Source organism: Siphateles boraxobius, unplaced genomic scaffold, assembly GCF_051911475.1.
Source record: "Siphateles boraxobius isolate OS27281-9 unplaced genomic scaffold, OSU_SipBor_1 41, whole genome shotgun sequence".
Classification (NCBI taxonomy): Eukaryota; Metazoa; Chordata; class Actinopteri; order Cypriniformes; family Leuciscidae; genus Siphateles; species Siphateles boraxobius.
The window spans coordinates 38511272-38526640 of NW_027509042.1; the positions used below are offsets into that span (position 1 = coordinate 38511272).

At 37.7% G+C, this 15369-nt stretch overlaps 1 protein-coding gene across 4 annotated transcripts in view; it reads right to left on the reverse strand.

Annotated features, from left to right (window-relative positions):
- The window catches only part of als2b (alsin Rho guanine nucleotide exchange factor ALS2 b), a 35532-nt gene that overhangs the window by 4192 nt on the left and 15971 nt on the right, over nucleotides 1–15369 (reverse strand). For 2 of the 4 annotated variants that reach the window (XM_077199525.1, XM_077199523.1), the window contains exons 13-32: nucleotides 15005–15070; nucleotides 14708–14870; nucleotides 12352–12483; nucleotides 10766–10894; nucleotides 10550–10573; nucleotides 7783–7853; nucleotides 7625–7691; nucleotides 7345–7547; nucleotides 7191–7256; nucleotides 7018–7116; nucleotides 6534–6698; nucleotides 5017–5128; nucleotides 4579–4656; nucleotides 3640–3773; nucleotides 3374–3538; nucleotides 2527–2644; nucleotides 2216–2373; nucleotides 2021–2128; nucleotides 362–538; nucleotides 225–270 (exon numbers count right to left, since the gene is read on the reverse strand). In XM_077199525.1, the coding sequence (XP_077055640.1) occupies nucleotides 225–270; nucleotides 362–538; nucleotides 2021–2128; nucleotides 2216–2373; nucleotides 2527–2644; nucleotides 3374–3538; nucleotides 3640–3773; nucleotides 4579–4656; nucleotides 5017–5128; nucleotides 6534–6698; nucleotides 7018–7116; nucleotides 7191–7256; nucleotides 7345–7547; nucleotides 7625–7691; nucleotides 7783–7853; nucleotides 10550–10573; nucleotides 10766–10894; nucleotides 12352–12483; nucleotides 14708–14870; nucleotides 15005–15070 (2281 nt within the window). The remainder of the gene's footprint in view (nucleotides 1–224; nucleotides 271–361; nucleotides 539–2020; nucleotides 2129–2215; nucleotides 2374–2526; nucleotides 2645–3373; nucleotides 3539–3639; nucleotides 3774–4578; nucleotides 4657–5016; nucleotides 5129–6533; nucleotides 6699–7017; nucleotides 7117–7190; nucleotides 7257–7344; nucleotides 7548–7624; nucleotides 7692–7782; nucleotides 7854–10549; nucleotides 10574–10765; nucleotides 10895–12351; nucleotides 12484–14707; nucleotides 14871–15004; nucleotides 15071–15369) is intronic. The other 2 variants (XM_077199524.1, XM_077199526.1) reach the window with 1 other exon arrangement.

Here is a 15369-nt window from a genome sequence, read left to right on the forward strand (position 1 = left end):
TGCATAAAGACAGACTGGAATTTCTCACGACTAATGGTTCTGGCGGTTCTTTCGTTTGGAAGATAATAACTTCATTTATTGTGCATTTTGAAACTTTGCAGACCTTACATTCACGAACAGCTATATTACACACAACACAAAAAGAAATATCTGAAAAAGCACAATAGGGGCACTTTTTAAAAAAACGTATAGAGTCTCTCTTATAAAAGGACATTTTTAAATACCTGTTGTTTTTCTCCATGTACTGTAACAGTCACAGGCCAGAATTTCCTATGAAAACAGTTGTTAGTGACAGTAAGATGGATCACTACAGGATAATCAAATCCAAGTATGTCTCATTGCAGTTGTGTGTGGGACTCACTGTTGCACCCCGAGGAAGGCGAGCAGCGCCAGGTCTGGTTGTTTGTTGAGTCGGAGCACACACTCCCAGTACACATCATCCTCCTTCTCTTTCTCTAAAGCATAGAGAGTGAAGAGAGGAGGATAGAGACGTGGCAACAGCACCGGTAGGAGGAGAGCAGAGCTGCTGACCACACACCTGCCACACAACACATCATTTGACTTATTGACTACTAAACAAATAATGTGTTAAAGACAACACATTGTTGAATTTATGGAAGTAAGAGATAAAAGGTCAACAAAATGAGATAAAAAGTCGAAATTATAACTTTTTATCTCAACTGTGTCAATATAAACTTTTATCATAATTATGACTTAGTATGTCATAATTTCAACTTTTGATGTCGTACTTATGATTATCAAAGCATGATTTTTTTTCTTATGCGGTGGAAATGGGCTTACAGAGTTTGTGCCTATCAAGTTCCAAATAAAAAGAGAAATTAAATCAAATGAGATTAAAGGATTAGTTCACCTCAAACTGAAAAATTCCTAATAATTTACTCATCCCAGTGTCATCCAAGATTAACATGTCTTTCTTTCCTCAGTGGAAGAGAAAATAAGTTTTTTGAGGAAAACATTTCTGGATTTTTCTTCGAATGACGGACTTCAATGACAACCGGCGTTTTGAAGTCCAAATCAATGCAGTTTCAAAGGTCTTTGAAGTGCTTCAACACAGGCTGTGCACGATCACAGCTGAGGAGGAGAGTCTTATCTAGTGAAACGATAGGTCATTTTCAAAAAATAAATAAATAAATAAATATAAATAAAAATTTATATATATATACTTTTTAAATACAATTGTTCGGATTGAGCTGATCTGCAACGCGCCGGGAACTGCGTCATCACGTTGAAAGGTCACCGTGCGAAGGAGGATAGTTCAAATTGTATTGTATGTGGAATGACATATTTATGTCTTTGTGTCATATTATTGTTTAAAATGCTCCTTACGTGTACGTATCCTGGGTGTTTAAATCTTTTAAAACCTAAACCGTTTTTTTTTTTCCGTTTAGGTCACGGAGCGTTACCTTTCAACGTGATGACGCAGTTCCCGGCGCGTTGCAGAACAGCTTAATCCGCACAATTGTAGTTAAAAAGTATATATATATATATATATGTTATTATTATTTTTTTTTTTTTAAATGACCTATCGTTTCGCGAGATAAGACCCTCCTCCTCAGCTGTGATCGTGCACAGCCTGTGTTGAAGCACTTCAAAGACCTTTGAAACTGCATTGATTTGGACTTCAAAACGCTGGTTGTCATTGAAGTCCATTATTCGAAGAAAAATCCAGAAATGTTTTCCTCAAAAAAACTTAGTTTCTCTTCCACTGAGGAAAGAAAGACATGGATATCTTGGATGGCATTGGGGAGGGTAAATTATTAGGAATTTTTCATTTTGAGGTGAACTAATCCTTTAAGTACTTTTTATTTCTAAATTCACTAGTTTATCAAATATAAGTATTACCTCATGGTGATTTAATATGTAAGCATTTTTTGTTTCACTGTGACAAACAATTACAGTTGTATAAAATAAAATGACTCACACTGTAATATCAGAGTTTGGTCAAGCTATTATTTTTCTGATAATATTATATCTGATGAGATCATGATATCTTACATACCCAGGTTTAGGAGACTCAAGCTGCGTCCCAGCAGGGTCTGAGCCGCCCGTCTCTTTTGGAGGGTCAGCCAATGAACCTCCTTCCTCAGGCAGATCAGGGAAGAGGAATCTAAACACAAACACACACACATAAACATTCATGGAAAAGACATTTAAAAAAAACAGACTTTGTTGTCAGTTTGACTCACGCACTTACCTGACGAGCTGGAAGATGCGGCTAAGATAGGACTTGATCTCATTGACGGCCTGGGGCAGTAATCTGCGATTGGCCCCAACACCAACGTATGTCATACGGTACACCGAAACCAATGTCTCCACCAGTCGACCCAGAGGATGCAACGGGGTATCACATGCCTAGGGTCAAACATCAGGGGTCAGTGACACATAGTGCAAAATCATCACACAACTCTAAGAGGAGCAAAGAGGGACAAAATACACTGGAAAGACAATATTAGGTTAAGAAAATGTGGTTATATCAGTTAATTGATGACAAGTGGCAATGCTTACCTTAACGAGGTACCGGCGGATTGTGTGATACACCTCTAAAGTCACAGGACCCACATGATGAGGGATAAACTCAAGACTCTCCAGTGTTTTGTGATGAGAGCGACTCAGCAACTCCGGACTAAAAAAACAAACACACATTTTCAGCTGTTATAGTGCCTTCACGTGTTATTTGAAATGTCCCACTTCTGTAGTCGTGATTACAAGATCGGTGCATTCAAGTAATTTGTTCTAGAAAAGATCAGGAATCATGGAAAATACCAGGTTTATTCTTGCCTATTTATTGGGAAAACCTTAAAGCCCAAAGTGATATTTAGCATCCTATTCATTGACAACCATATAAACATTCACCATGGTATCAAGATAATCAGCTTGCTGACAAATCTGGAATTTCGCTGTGTATAAATCATGCAATATGCTTTAGATGATTTATTCATATATGCAATTAAGCACTACTTTAACGACCGGACAAGGTGATGTAGCTGTTGTAAAAAAAAAAAAAAAACTACACGAGTCACAGCAGTAATCGTTTAAACAATAATCATTTAAGTCCCACCCTACATTTTTTCTTACTGCTTAAAATAGAGTTAGGGTTAGAATTAGGGTTTGGTTTAGGGTTAGTTGCATGTGAATATGCATAATTTACTTGTATTACTACAGTAAGTACATGTGACAAGAACACTGTAAAATAAAGAGTTAGCATCATATGAATATAAGTCATACAGTCATAACGCCCACCCCAAATCCAATTTTTTTGTTGTTGCTTAAAGTACATGGTTGTCAGCTTAGCAAAATGCTAATGTTGGGCTCTACTGGAATCAACTGTGAGTGCATGTGTGTTTAAGTGTACCTGTCTCTTTGCTGTCTCAGGTTAGCAGTGAGTGCTACAGCAATGTTGTCCCACGCTGTAGGGGTTTGCCCTTGTCCAGGAGAATCACAACCTAGCCTGTTCCAGCACTCCACGAACACGGCCTTCCATTTCTCTTCAGACTGAACTGCTAACCTGCCCAGTTTACTGCAGATAAACACAATCACACATACATATAGGCTCTCCATCAAAAATGACAATGTCACTTAACATTTGAATATGCTACACAGCTCAACACATGCTCTTACAGTGCATGAGCCTTCTCCTTGTCTGAGTCGTAGAGGCTAGGTTTATAGTAGGAACCTGTCATCTTTAGTCCGGTTCCCCAAACCCCACTAAAAGAGCCTTCAATATAGTCTCCATTCGGCATGGTCAACATGCCCTGCAGAAAGAGAAGATAACAGACTTGTTTGTGTGAACATACACCACCATGTAAAGGTGCAGTAAGCGATTTTTGAGAAACACTGCTGATATTTGAAATCGACACCCAAACAAACACACCATTCCCTTCATTGCTCCGCATCCAAAATAAAGAAAAACTTGTTTTCAAGCCTTATTGGTCTCTATGTCTCTCCAAATGCTGGAAGGCTTCTCCAGTATTAATGCGGGTCCTAAAGTGTTTGCCTGATTGTAACCCTTCTTCTTTCAACTATATTCTTCTGACCTATTCCTCTTTGGTAATATACAAGTCTTCCCCTTGCTCACTCTCTCTCCTCCCCCATCATGAGCGGATACGCCCCCTATTGATGATTAGCTACAAGAATGTTTAGGTGCTCAGTGGATCGGTCTGATCTTTTTTTCCTATTTACACAGCCAGGACTATGTACAACATTTTTTTCTTTTCAGCACACACAGAACAGAAATCTAGCAAATATTTACAAAAAATTTTGTTTAGGTGTTCATTTTAATTTTCAAGAGCATTTTTTTCAGCATCATTACTCCAGTTTCCAGTGTCACATGATCCTTCAAAAATCATTCTGAGATGCTGATTTGCTACTCAAGACATTTCTTATTATCTTCAATGCTGTGTAACATTTTTGTGGAAACCGTGATACATTTTCTCAGGATTCTTTTAAGAACAGAACATTTTGAAAAAGAAAATATATATATATATTAATGACCCCAAACTTTTGAACGGTAGCGATGATGTGTGTGCATACTAAGTGTTTGTGAGCATCATAAATCACCTTTCCATTTAGAGTCCAGTCTTCAGAAAAGTCCCCTTCAAATGTGGTGTCATCTTCAGACAGTAGCACCCCAGTCCCCTTGGAGAGAAACAAATTACAAGATTAAAAAAAAAATTTGTTATACTTTATTAGCAAAAAGTCTGTAATTGTGCTTATGTCAGGTTTTGTCATTTTTGTAGTTTCAAAAACAGTAAAACTTATTGTGTGGGGAAAAAACAAGAGCTGTATTTTATAGTGAAAAGATGGCACTTATTCAAATATAATTTTAACAAAAAATCATATCCATATAATGAAAAATATTGTGTGATAACTGTTAAATAAAAGCAACAATGCTCAAGAGGCCATTATATATTGTGAATATAGTCATAATCAAGCATGGCTTATCAAACAGTACCTACTTTGCTTAAATAAAACCAAATGTGTGTATGTGAACCTCACCATCATTTTGTTGTTGCTAAAAGCACCTTCATAGTAGAGGCCGAATTGTGTAACAACAACTCCGTTCCCCTGACGCTGATCATCCAGCCACATGCCCATGTACTTCTCCCCTCTGACACAAACAACAGTTAGTATAGTGTACATATACTTACTCTTGTCTTAATGTGTGTAATATGTTTAAAGACCCCCTGTGGTTAAAAACAAGTTTTTTAATGTTGTTTAAAGACTCCTTTTCAGTTGGTAAACATGATGATGCTTTTATGTGGGCGGAGCTTAGGAGGAGGCAGAACGATCCCTCTGGCCGCTTCACTAACGCTTGTTTGCAAGTTTTGCTAGCTTGTTTTTTAACGGGAGAAAATCAGATTTTATCTTAATGTGCAAGGCCACTCACTGTCCAGGACCGCGATTGTTATTTGCAAAAGTTAATTTTAACGGACGAAACCAGATTGGCCGACCCATACACGCTCAGTCAATGGATGGACGATCTGACAGGATTAACGTTACCTCGGTTGAGTGGCCTGCCTTCTACACCTACCTGATAGAGAAACGGAGCGTAAAGACAAACTGACGGCATATAAATCTTTAGATGCCTATAACTATGTGACGAATGGTCTTGACTTGTGGCAACGTTACATTGCGCGGTCCTGCCCAGCGCCAAGGCCAGAAGACGACAATGTAAAGAGTGACATTACAGTGGAATTTTAATGATGTGAATATTTTCTAGAAATAAAAATATTTTTCATGTATTAAAATTATATTAATTAACTATGTATTTGATTATTCTTTCTTACCAGGTTCTTCAAAAAGTCTGTCACAATCAATCACAACAATGTATACAATCATAGATGATTCACAAATAATCAAAATAATTTAGAAAACAATATGCAATAAGATTTCAAATTGGATCCTTTAGGTGATTCTTGCACCCAGAAACACAACATTTAATAAAAATAATAATAATTTAAGATCCTTATTTTGTAGCCGAATCTGTGCTGGTTTGTATTGCCCGCCTCCAGTTTTCACTTGTTTTGCCTCCAGCTAACACCGTGACGTAATTGTGCAGTTGGCGCAAAAGGGGTCTATACGTATGTCTATGTGGGGTTTTTAATATGCTTTGAACTACCATTGCTGAGTATTTTCTTCTTAAACCTGCAGTGAACCAAAGACAGTCTCAAAAACGTGGTGTTTCTGACGTAACAAACTACCTTGTAACCAATCACGTCAACGAGTGGATCTCTGAGCTGGTGCAAGTGAGTGGAGGCAGGGCTAATTTGCATATTCATAAAACCGTTTATACTAAATGAGGCAAGGGTGTAGAGTTACATTCAAGCTATTTTAAGGCATGAAGACATTTGTTTTCAAGGAAAAAACGTTTAAATATGTCATTTTGGTGATCAAAGATGAGTTTTAAGGGATACAATTATTGACTACATGGGGGACTTCAATACATTTAAATTCAAGTAATATAAATGCCACAACCATTATGCGACCTCAACCCTCCTTGTCCATTTGCATACCTGGTGATGTCATCAAAAACTCCATAGCCAGATTTTTTGTCATATTGCCACTGGCCGATGAAGACACTGGGAGAGGTGGAATTCAGCTTCCCACTACGCAACATCCCATGACCGTGACGCATGTTATCCTGAAACAAGCCCTCGTACACTTCACCAGATTCATACCTGGACACAAACACACACTCTCTCTGTCAGTTCCCTGAAATCAAATCACATTTTGATTTACACAGTTTTACACATATTTTTTTTTATTTACTTTTATTTAAATTTTTTCTATTCATTTGACTTATCAAATCTCAAAAAGCTTGCACTTGCCATCACAGAAATTATATTTTAATATATATATATATATATATATTAAACATATTTTTAATAGTTTATATTGTATTTTTTATTAAAGAAATCCAAACTTTGTGAGCATAAGAGACTTCTTTCAAAAACATAAAAAAACTTAGAAAAATAATAAAAACACACAACCACCAACCTGAATGTTCCAAAGCCGTGCATCTTGCCATCCTTCCATTGCCCTTGGTAATGATCGCAACTGTTCAGGTTTTTGTTCGGCACAACATAATCTCCAAATCTGCAAAGGAAACAATAATTGAAATATTTCCAGAAATGGAAAATGAGAAGTCAGCATAATCTGAAAAAACGAACCCATCTTCAAGGCCATTCTTGAATGTCCCTGTGTACATTCGTCCATCGAGCCATTTGACCACGCCCCTAGAAAACACACATAGCCAATCATCATCATCATCATCTCTCTTTTAAGAAGACTTTCACACCCACAGTTCCCTGTCCAATGACCTACCGCCCATGGGGTTTCCCTGAGACCCAACGGCCCTCATACGTGGCCTCCTTGAGCCGACTGTCTTTGTAGAACGTGTACGATGCCGTCCGTGAAATGGGCGGGTCTGCTCTCTGTGTCACCCCTGTAGAAGGCGGTATCCCATCATGCCCCAGTCCACTAAGCGCCTGCTCCACCGCCTGGTTTATAGAACGAAACCACTTCGCCTGGGAAGCAGGACATCACTGTTTAACCAACTATACATGTTTGTTTCTGAAAAGCTCATTATCATTTTGAGTCAAACCTTTTCAGCTGGAGACGAGGCCAGCAGAGTGAATGTCTCCTCTGGTGAAGTCACTTTTAAACCATATCTGCACAAAACAACACAAATCAACACTCTGTATTATGTTGTTTTATATACACTTTACTACTAAATAATGCAAGTATAAATGACACACTCACAGGCCCGTGTTCTCCTCAGAAATCGGCTCCACCCATAGAGTAGCCAATGGGAAGATGTGATGAGTGGAAAACTGGGAGGGATTAAACAAATAAATAACTAAAGCAAGAACAATATCCTGAAAATGAATACACTAGAAATGTACACAATTCTGCTGCCCATTCCTGATCAGTGATACACAATATATCAGTACAATATCAGTTACCAGCAGATATTCGGAGATCTATATATATATATATATATATATATATATATATATATATATATATATATATATATATGTATTGAATATTTAATTGTGCATGCATTTCCCCTGTTTTTTTCTTTCTCATTTAGATTACCTTTGCCTCACTCAAAGTTATTTAGAAACACTAATAACTTAATTAAAATTTAATCTATGGCAAATGTCAAAATGAATCTCCATTTGTCATACTCTTACACTCCTGTTCAAAAGTTTACCCCGATTTTTTGTTTCATCACCAAGGCTGCATTTATTTGATCAAAAATAAGGAACAAAATGTAATATTGTAAAATATATTTTCAACTATTTTCTATTTGAATATATTTTAAACTGTAATTTACTCCTGTAATGGCAAAACTGCATTTTCAGCAACATTACTCCAGTCTTCAGTGTCACATGATCCTTAAGAAATCGTTTTAATGTGCTGATTTGGTGCTCAAGAAACATTTCTTATTATTATGCTTAATAATAATATGCTGAAATAGATTTCTTTTGAACAATGTAAATGTCTTTACAGATCAATTTAATGCATCATTGCTGAATAAAAGTATTAAATTTCTTTAAAAAAACATACTTAAAGGTCTAATTTATTTAAGCAAAAAAGTGTAGAATCTGAATATCTGAAATTTATATTTCGGATGTCATATGGTTTGTTTACAAGACATTGTCAAGCTAAATTGTATCAGGAAAACCAACTGTGAATCGATTAACAGTTGTTGACTTATAACTGTAGTTTTTTTAAAATGTAAAATATTGAACATTGTTCTTTAACCTAAGAGCACATTTTTGTTCTTTTGGGATGGAAAGGGATAGTGCTGATGACAGACACAGACACATATAGACACTGTAAGAGGTGTAAAGGGGAAAAATACATGGAAGAAAATAATGGATTATCATTTCAAATACTGATACATTCACCAAGACAAGAATCAACATTAAACGGAACCACTACTGTATAACAAAAAACCATCTAGCACAACATGCCCCCTAATTACAACCGGATACAGGTACATTTATGCATAAGTGTTATAACATATCTTTAACAAAGGGTTTGCAAGCAGGAAGCCTTGGAATGTACCCAACCAGATGTACTGTCAGCTTTCTAGAGTCTTATACCACACAGAAACAAGACATTTTGAACAAGGTAGAGTGTAAGCACTACAGGAATTTCTGTCAAAACTACAGGTTCAAACTGAACTCAAACTATTACAAATATACGTCATTTTTATCATAATTGATTACATTCTCTTTAAAGGAATATTTAGAGTTAAAAACAACTCAAGTTTTCCTGACAGCATCTGTGGCCACAGAAAATCATTTTGATTCGTCCATCAGTTTGTAGAGTAATATTCTTTTTTAAATGTATTTTATGTACCCTATAGGGTTTGTTTTTGGTGTACATTATTTTTGAGTTTTTGATATATGTTGTAATTAACTTGATACAGTCATATACATTTATGTATTTGTTATTGTAATTTAGCTCTTTCTTTAATTTCAGAATTCCCTTCTTTCTTTGTTATTTAGGTGGAGGCTTTAAATAAGCCCATTTGGGGTTTCTGCCTCTCCATGCACAGTATATGGATTCTATTTTCTAGTAATTATTGTATACATTTTATATTGTGCAAATAAACTAAACAACATGCTTCAAATGGAAGCCTATGGAGAGACTGTACAGCACAACAACAAGTTTAAAACATGAAACAGCCACACTGTTGCAAAAGGATAATAATATGACATAACTAACTATCAATAAAGTAATTTTTGGCGGAGCAAACCTCCACCCACAGGAATTAAAGGATTAGTTCACTTCTAAATTAAAATGCTATCATCATTTAATCACCCTCAAGTTGTTTCAAACCTGTATGAATTTCTTTCTTCTGCTGAACACAAAGAAATATATTTTGAAGACTGTCAGTAATCAAACAGTTGATGGACCCCATTGACTTCTATAGTGATTTTTTTCCAACTATGGAAGTCAATGGGGTACATCAACTGTCTGGTTACCCATATTCTTCAAAATATCTTCTTTTGTGTTCAGCAGAAGAAAGTCGTACAGGTTTGAAACAACTTGAGGGTGAGTAAATGATGACAGAATTTTCATTTTGAAGTGAACTATTCCTTTAAGTAAGTAACGCATAATCAGAAATTCATTCACCTTGAAATTAAGTCTTACTTCAAAGTGATTTGCCCCATAGACTTCTATTGTAAGGGTATTAGTTTTTATAGTTAACTAAATTTAAAAGTAAAAAAATAATTACTTGAAATAAAATAAACATTAACTAGACACTCAATGATACTAAAATAACACTAATTAGCATACACATATTTCTTTTTTTTTATTGTAGAACGAGTCAAAATTATTTTCGGATTAATTGGATGCCTCAAGCATTAAACAAAAGCTTTATTTAACTGGTAATATTCCTTTAACAGAAGCATTGACTAAACACTACAGCTGTAGGGTGCATCCTTGGGCACTAGGGGACAGTATGCTATGGAGGGAACTCTTCATTCGTACAGCCCATACTTACAAGACTCTTATAGGGGACCATGCCCTACCAAAACAAAGATAAACAACACTAAAACATCAGTCATTGGAAACAGATTGTTAATCTGGCCCTATAAGCGAATATAAAAAAGAAGTGAAAGCATTGAGTAAGGGAAGAAGGATGAAACCAATAGAAAGGCAGAGATAAAGCAGAAACGATACTGAAATGGGGGTGAAACGTATATATATAGAGGCAAACCTGTGCGTGAACAAGCGCATCGTTGAACAGCATGAACCAGTTGACGGAAAAACGTCCCGCGTTCTGAAGAGTCAAAGCCTTATTACTGCTCTCACAGATCAGCCGACGGGATGGTTTACGAAGAGAGTCCTGAGAAAAGAGGAGAACTCTTAAAGGGGAACTTGGCAACTATTTCAACTTAACAAAACCGTTTAGAAATCATTTGGATGGTTAAATAACCTGTTCTGGTGAAAATGGTGACTTTCCACGTTCCCCCCAGCGTTCCCAGACGGAAAACCAACCTTGCAAAATGGGGACTAACGTCCCGGTAAATTGGAAATAGGAAGTCTTTTGAGAAGCGAGAACGAGCGAGAAACACAAACTACTTTACGGCAATTCGACATAAACACACACGCCGCCCTCAATGTGTATGATGAATTACTAGAGCCCGTCTAATGAGAGCCTGGCCACTCCCTATTAAGTACTATTGTACCGAATTTTGGTTGTAGTTCCACCAGAGTTCCACTGGGGGCGTTTGACCATGAGTGCAAAATGAATGGGAGTCTATGGAGCTATACGTCTAAATTTGTCTCTTTCACCCAATTGCCGTTGAGAAATCACAGATTCGATTGTAGGTTTTGCAAGTTCAACATGGGTTATAGGTCGAAAGTTGAATGAAGGAGTACTTATGTCCTTTCGATTTCTTACAGTTTGAGTTGTTGTTGCCCCATAACACGCTTGCATTCTGCTAATGAACGCTGATTGGTCAGTGAAGGACTGATTACGTGTGTTTACCTGTGTCAGCGGTGTTGTCGATGCCTCGAGAGAAAAGAAAGTGCAGAGCGAGAAACCACCAAAGTGACTGAAGGATTGCCGTAAAGCAGTATCTCTGGTTGTACGATGTGTATGCCGTCATTGACATTTTAAAAGACTTTTAAAGGCAAATAAGTGACTCTAAATAATCTAACACCCAGCAATGTGTAATTTCTTTGCATCTCCTTTCGAATACAACATTCAAATTACTAGACAAAAAATTATATCCTGAGAAAAGTGGATTTTGAGGGGTATAGCTCCATTGACCTCCATTCATTCTGCACTCGTCCTGTGAGCGCCCTCATATGGAACCAGAGTGGAACTGCAACCAGTTCAGAAGCCAGAAGTTTACTGAGAGTGAAAGTTCTCCCTTTATTAGACATTCTCTGGTATTACCCACCTCGGTAGACATAGCTCCACACGATAAAGTTGGCCGGCTCCGATAATAGCAAATGCATATGAGCAGCGGTAGAAAGGGGGAGGAGGGTGCCGCAAGTCAGTTTTTTTACGACAGCATTGTGAAATATACGCCCCACAGCTGTAGGTGGAGCTCGTTGAGAAAATATGCGACAACAAAAGTGAAAATCACCAAAGAAATGGCTAGAGTTGCCAAGTTCCCCTTTAATTAAAATCTAACTTCATCCACATTCTCTCTCTCCTCCACAAGTGAACTGAAATAAAACTATTTTTAAAACTAAATCTGCTCAGCAGGAAGAGCACCTGGCTGTCTGGTGTGCATTAAACAAACAGGTAAAGTGCTTCTAAGGGCCTGAGACAACAGCAAGGTGACTCACGGTCATCTTCCCAGGAAAGCTCTTCCAGAAGTGGAGCGTACACTCGGCTTCCTTCCTCCTCCTCTTCAGATGAAGAGCCATAGATTCATACTTTGAGCAGGCATCCTGCAGCTTCTGATAATCCACAGAACTCTGCCACACAGAGACAGAAATGAGATTTATGTAATGATAGTTTCGATTGAAAATCAGTTGACACTGCAGCTCTGCCAGTATTGTTATTTTTGGATAGAATTAAATATATAATATCAAACTGTGTGTATATATATATATATATATATATACACACACACACACACACACACTAAACAAAATTGCTTTTGTTTTTGCCCCCATTTTTCATGAGCTGAATTCAAAGATCTAAGACTTTTTCCATGTACACAAAAGGCCTATTTCTATCAAATATTTTTCACAAATCTGTCTAAATCTGTGTTAGTGAGCACTTCTCCTTTGCCGAGATAATCCATCCACCTCACAGGTGTGGTATATCAAGATACTGATTAGACAGCATGATTATTGCACAGGTGTGCCTTAGGCTGGCCACAATAAAAGGCCACTCTAAAATGGGCAGCTTTACTGTATTAGGGGATTGGGGGATTTGGGGGGGGGGGGGGATATCCGAAAACCAGTCAGTATCTGGTGTGACCACCATTTGCCTCACGCAGTGCAACACATCTCCTTCGCATTGAGTTGATCAGGTTGTTGATTGTGGCCTGTGGAATGTTGGTCCCCTCCTCTTCAATGGCTGTGCAAAGTTGCTGGATATTGGCAGGACCTGGAACACGCTGTCGCATATGCCGATCCAGAGCATCCCAAACATGCTCAATGGGTGACATGTCCGGTGAGTATGCTGGCCATCCAAGAACTGGGATGTTTTCAGCTTCCAGGAATTGTGTACAGATCCTTGCAACATGGGGCTGTGCATTATCATGCTGCAACATGAGGTGATGGTCGTGGATGAATGGCACAACAATGGGCCTCAGGATCTCGTCACGGTATCTCTGTGCATTCAAAATGCCAACAATAAAATGCACCTGCGTTCGTTGTCCATAACATACACCTGCCCATACCATAACCCTACCGCCACCATGGGCCACTCGATCCATAACGTTGACATCAGCAAACTGCTCACCTACACGACGCCATACAATCTGTCTTCCATGTCCCCTTAACAGTGAAAACTGGGATTCATCAGTGAAGAGAACACCTCTCCAAAGTGCCAGACACAATAGAATGTGAGCATTTGCCCACTCAGTTCTGTTACGACGACGAACTGCAGGCAGGTCGAGACCCCGATGGGGACGACGAGCATGCAGATGAGCTTCCCTGAGACAGTTTCTGACAGTTTGTGCAGAAATTCTTTGGTTATGCAAACCCATTGTTGCAGCAGCTTTCCGGGTGACTGGTCTCAGACGAACTTGGGAGGTGAAGATGCTGGATGTGGAGGTCCTGGCCTGTTGTGGTTACACGTGGTCTGCAGTTGTGAGGGCGGTTGGATGTACTGCCAAATTCTCTGAAACGCCTTTGGAGATGGCTTATGGTAGAGAAATGAACATTCAATTCACGGGCAACAGCTCTGGAGGACATTCCTGCAGTCAGCATGCCAACTGCACGCTCCCTCAAAACTTGTGACATCTGTGGCATGGTGCTGTGTGATAAAACTGCACATTTTAAAGTGGCCTTTTATTGTGGCCAGCCTAAGGCACACCTGTGCAATAATCATGCTGTCTAATCAGCATCTTGATATGCCAAGACAAGAAAAAGTCTTAGATCTTTGAGTTCAGCTCATGAAAAATGGGGGCAAAACAAAAGTTGCGTTTATAATTTTGTTCAGTGTATATACACACACAGTGTATATATATATATATTATTATATTTATATATATATATATATATATATATATATATATGTCTGTGTGTGTGTCTACATATATACTGTATATACACATGCATAAACATATTTATACATATATGTATGAGTATATGTATATATAAACAGACATGCATTGCACACTCAGACAAATGTTATGTTAACAAAAACCTTTATGTTAGATTTGACAGCACTTATATATATATATATAAATAAAAAATCTTATTCAGGTTTGATGAGTTTATCATTTGTATGTGTTTTACGAAAAGTTTTATATTAGGTGATATTTTAATTTTATTTGTGGTTAATTTCAGACAAAAGTGGTTCTAACAAGTATTTTCTTAGACCACTGTTGTATTAGTTGTTTATAAAGACGAATCAGAGCCCGAAAATCATTACAATGTTCCTTTACATTACCACATCATGGTTTCATGCTGTAACAATTAAACTGGAAAAAATGAAAGTTTTACACGTTTTAAAAGTACCCACCACCTCATAGCAGGTAGCCAGTTTTAGCAGCAGTCGTCCATATTCATGCAGGTGCTTTATGGGCAGGTAAAAGAGATGTGGCAGAACATCCGCTAAGGGCAAACCCTCTTCAGAACATTCAGACAACCTCTGAACAACCTCTGCCCCTTTACCAAACACATCACTTCAAAACAGAGTCAAACAGACAGATTATTAATACAATGTTAATCTAAATCAATCTGTAATCATGTTAACTTTTGCAGCAAGTGGTTTGGAAAGCATTTGGGACAGGGCATTACACACACATATACCACTTACTGGCAAGGTTTGACAAGGGCTTGGAATCCTCCCATGACTAAGAGATCACCCACAGCAGAACAGTACCTGCATGACACAATAAGAAAGATAAGGGCATTATTACAGCATTAGACAAACTGACTTGAGAAGAAGGGTACAACATTTTTGAGCAATAAATTCCCATGATTTTTACAATCATTACAGAATAATATTTTTTAATGACTGTATAGAGAGACTGTTGCCAGAAAGAGTACTTTCTAGTTAATAGAATAAAGGTATTTAAAAAAGAGATTCCCATGACTTTTATTTAAAGAGCCCCTATTATACTATTTTAAAGGTCGACAGTATGAACCAAACTCTTCCAGTCTCAGCTACAACATTTGACG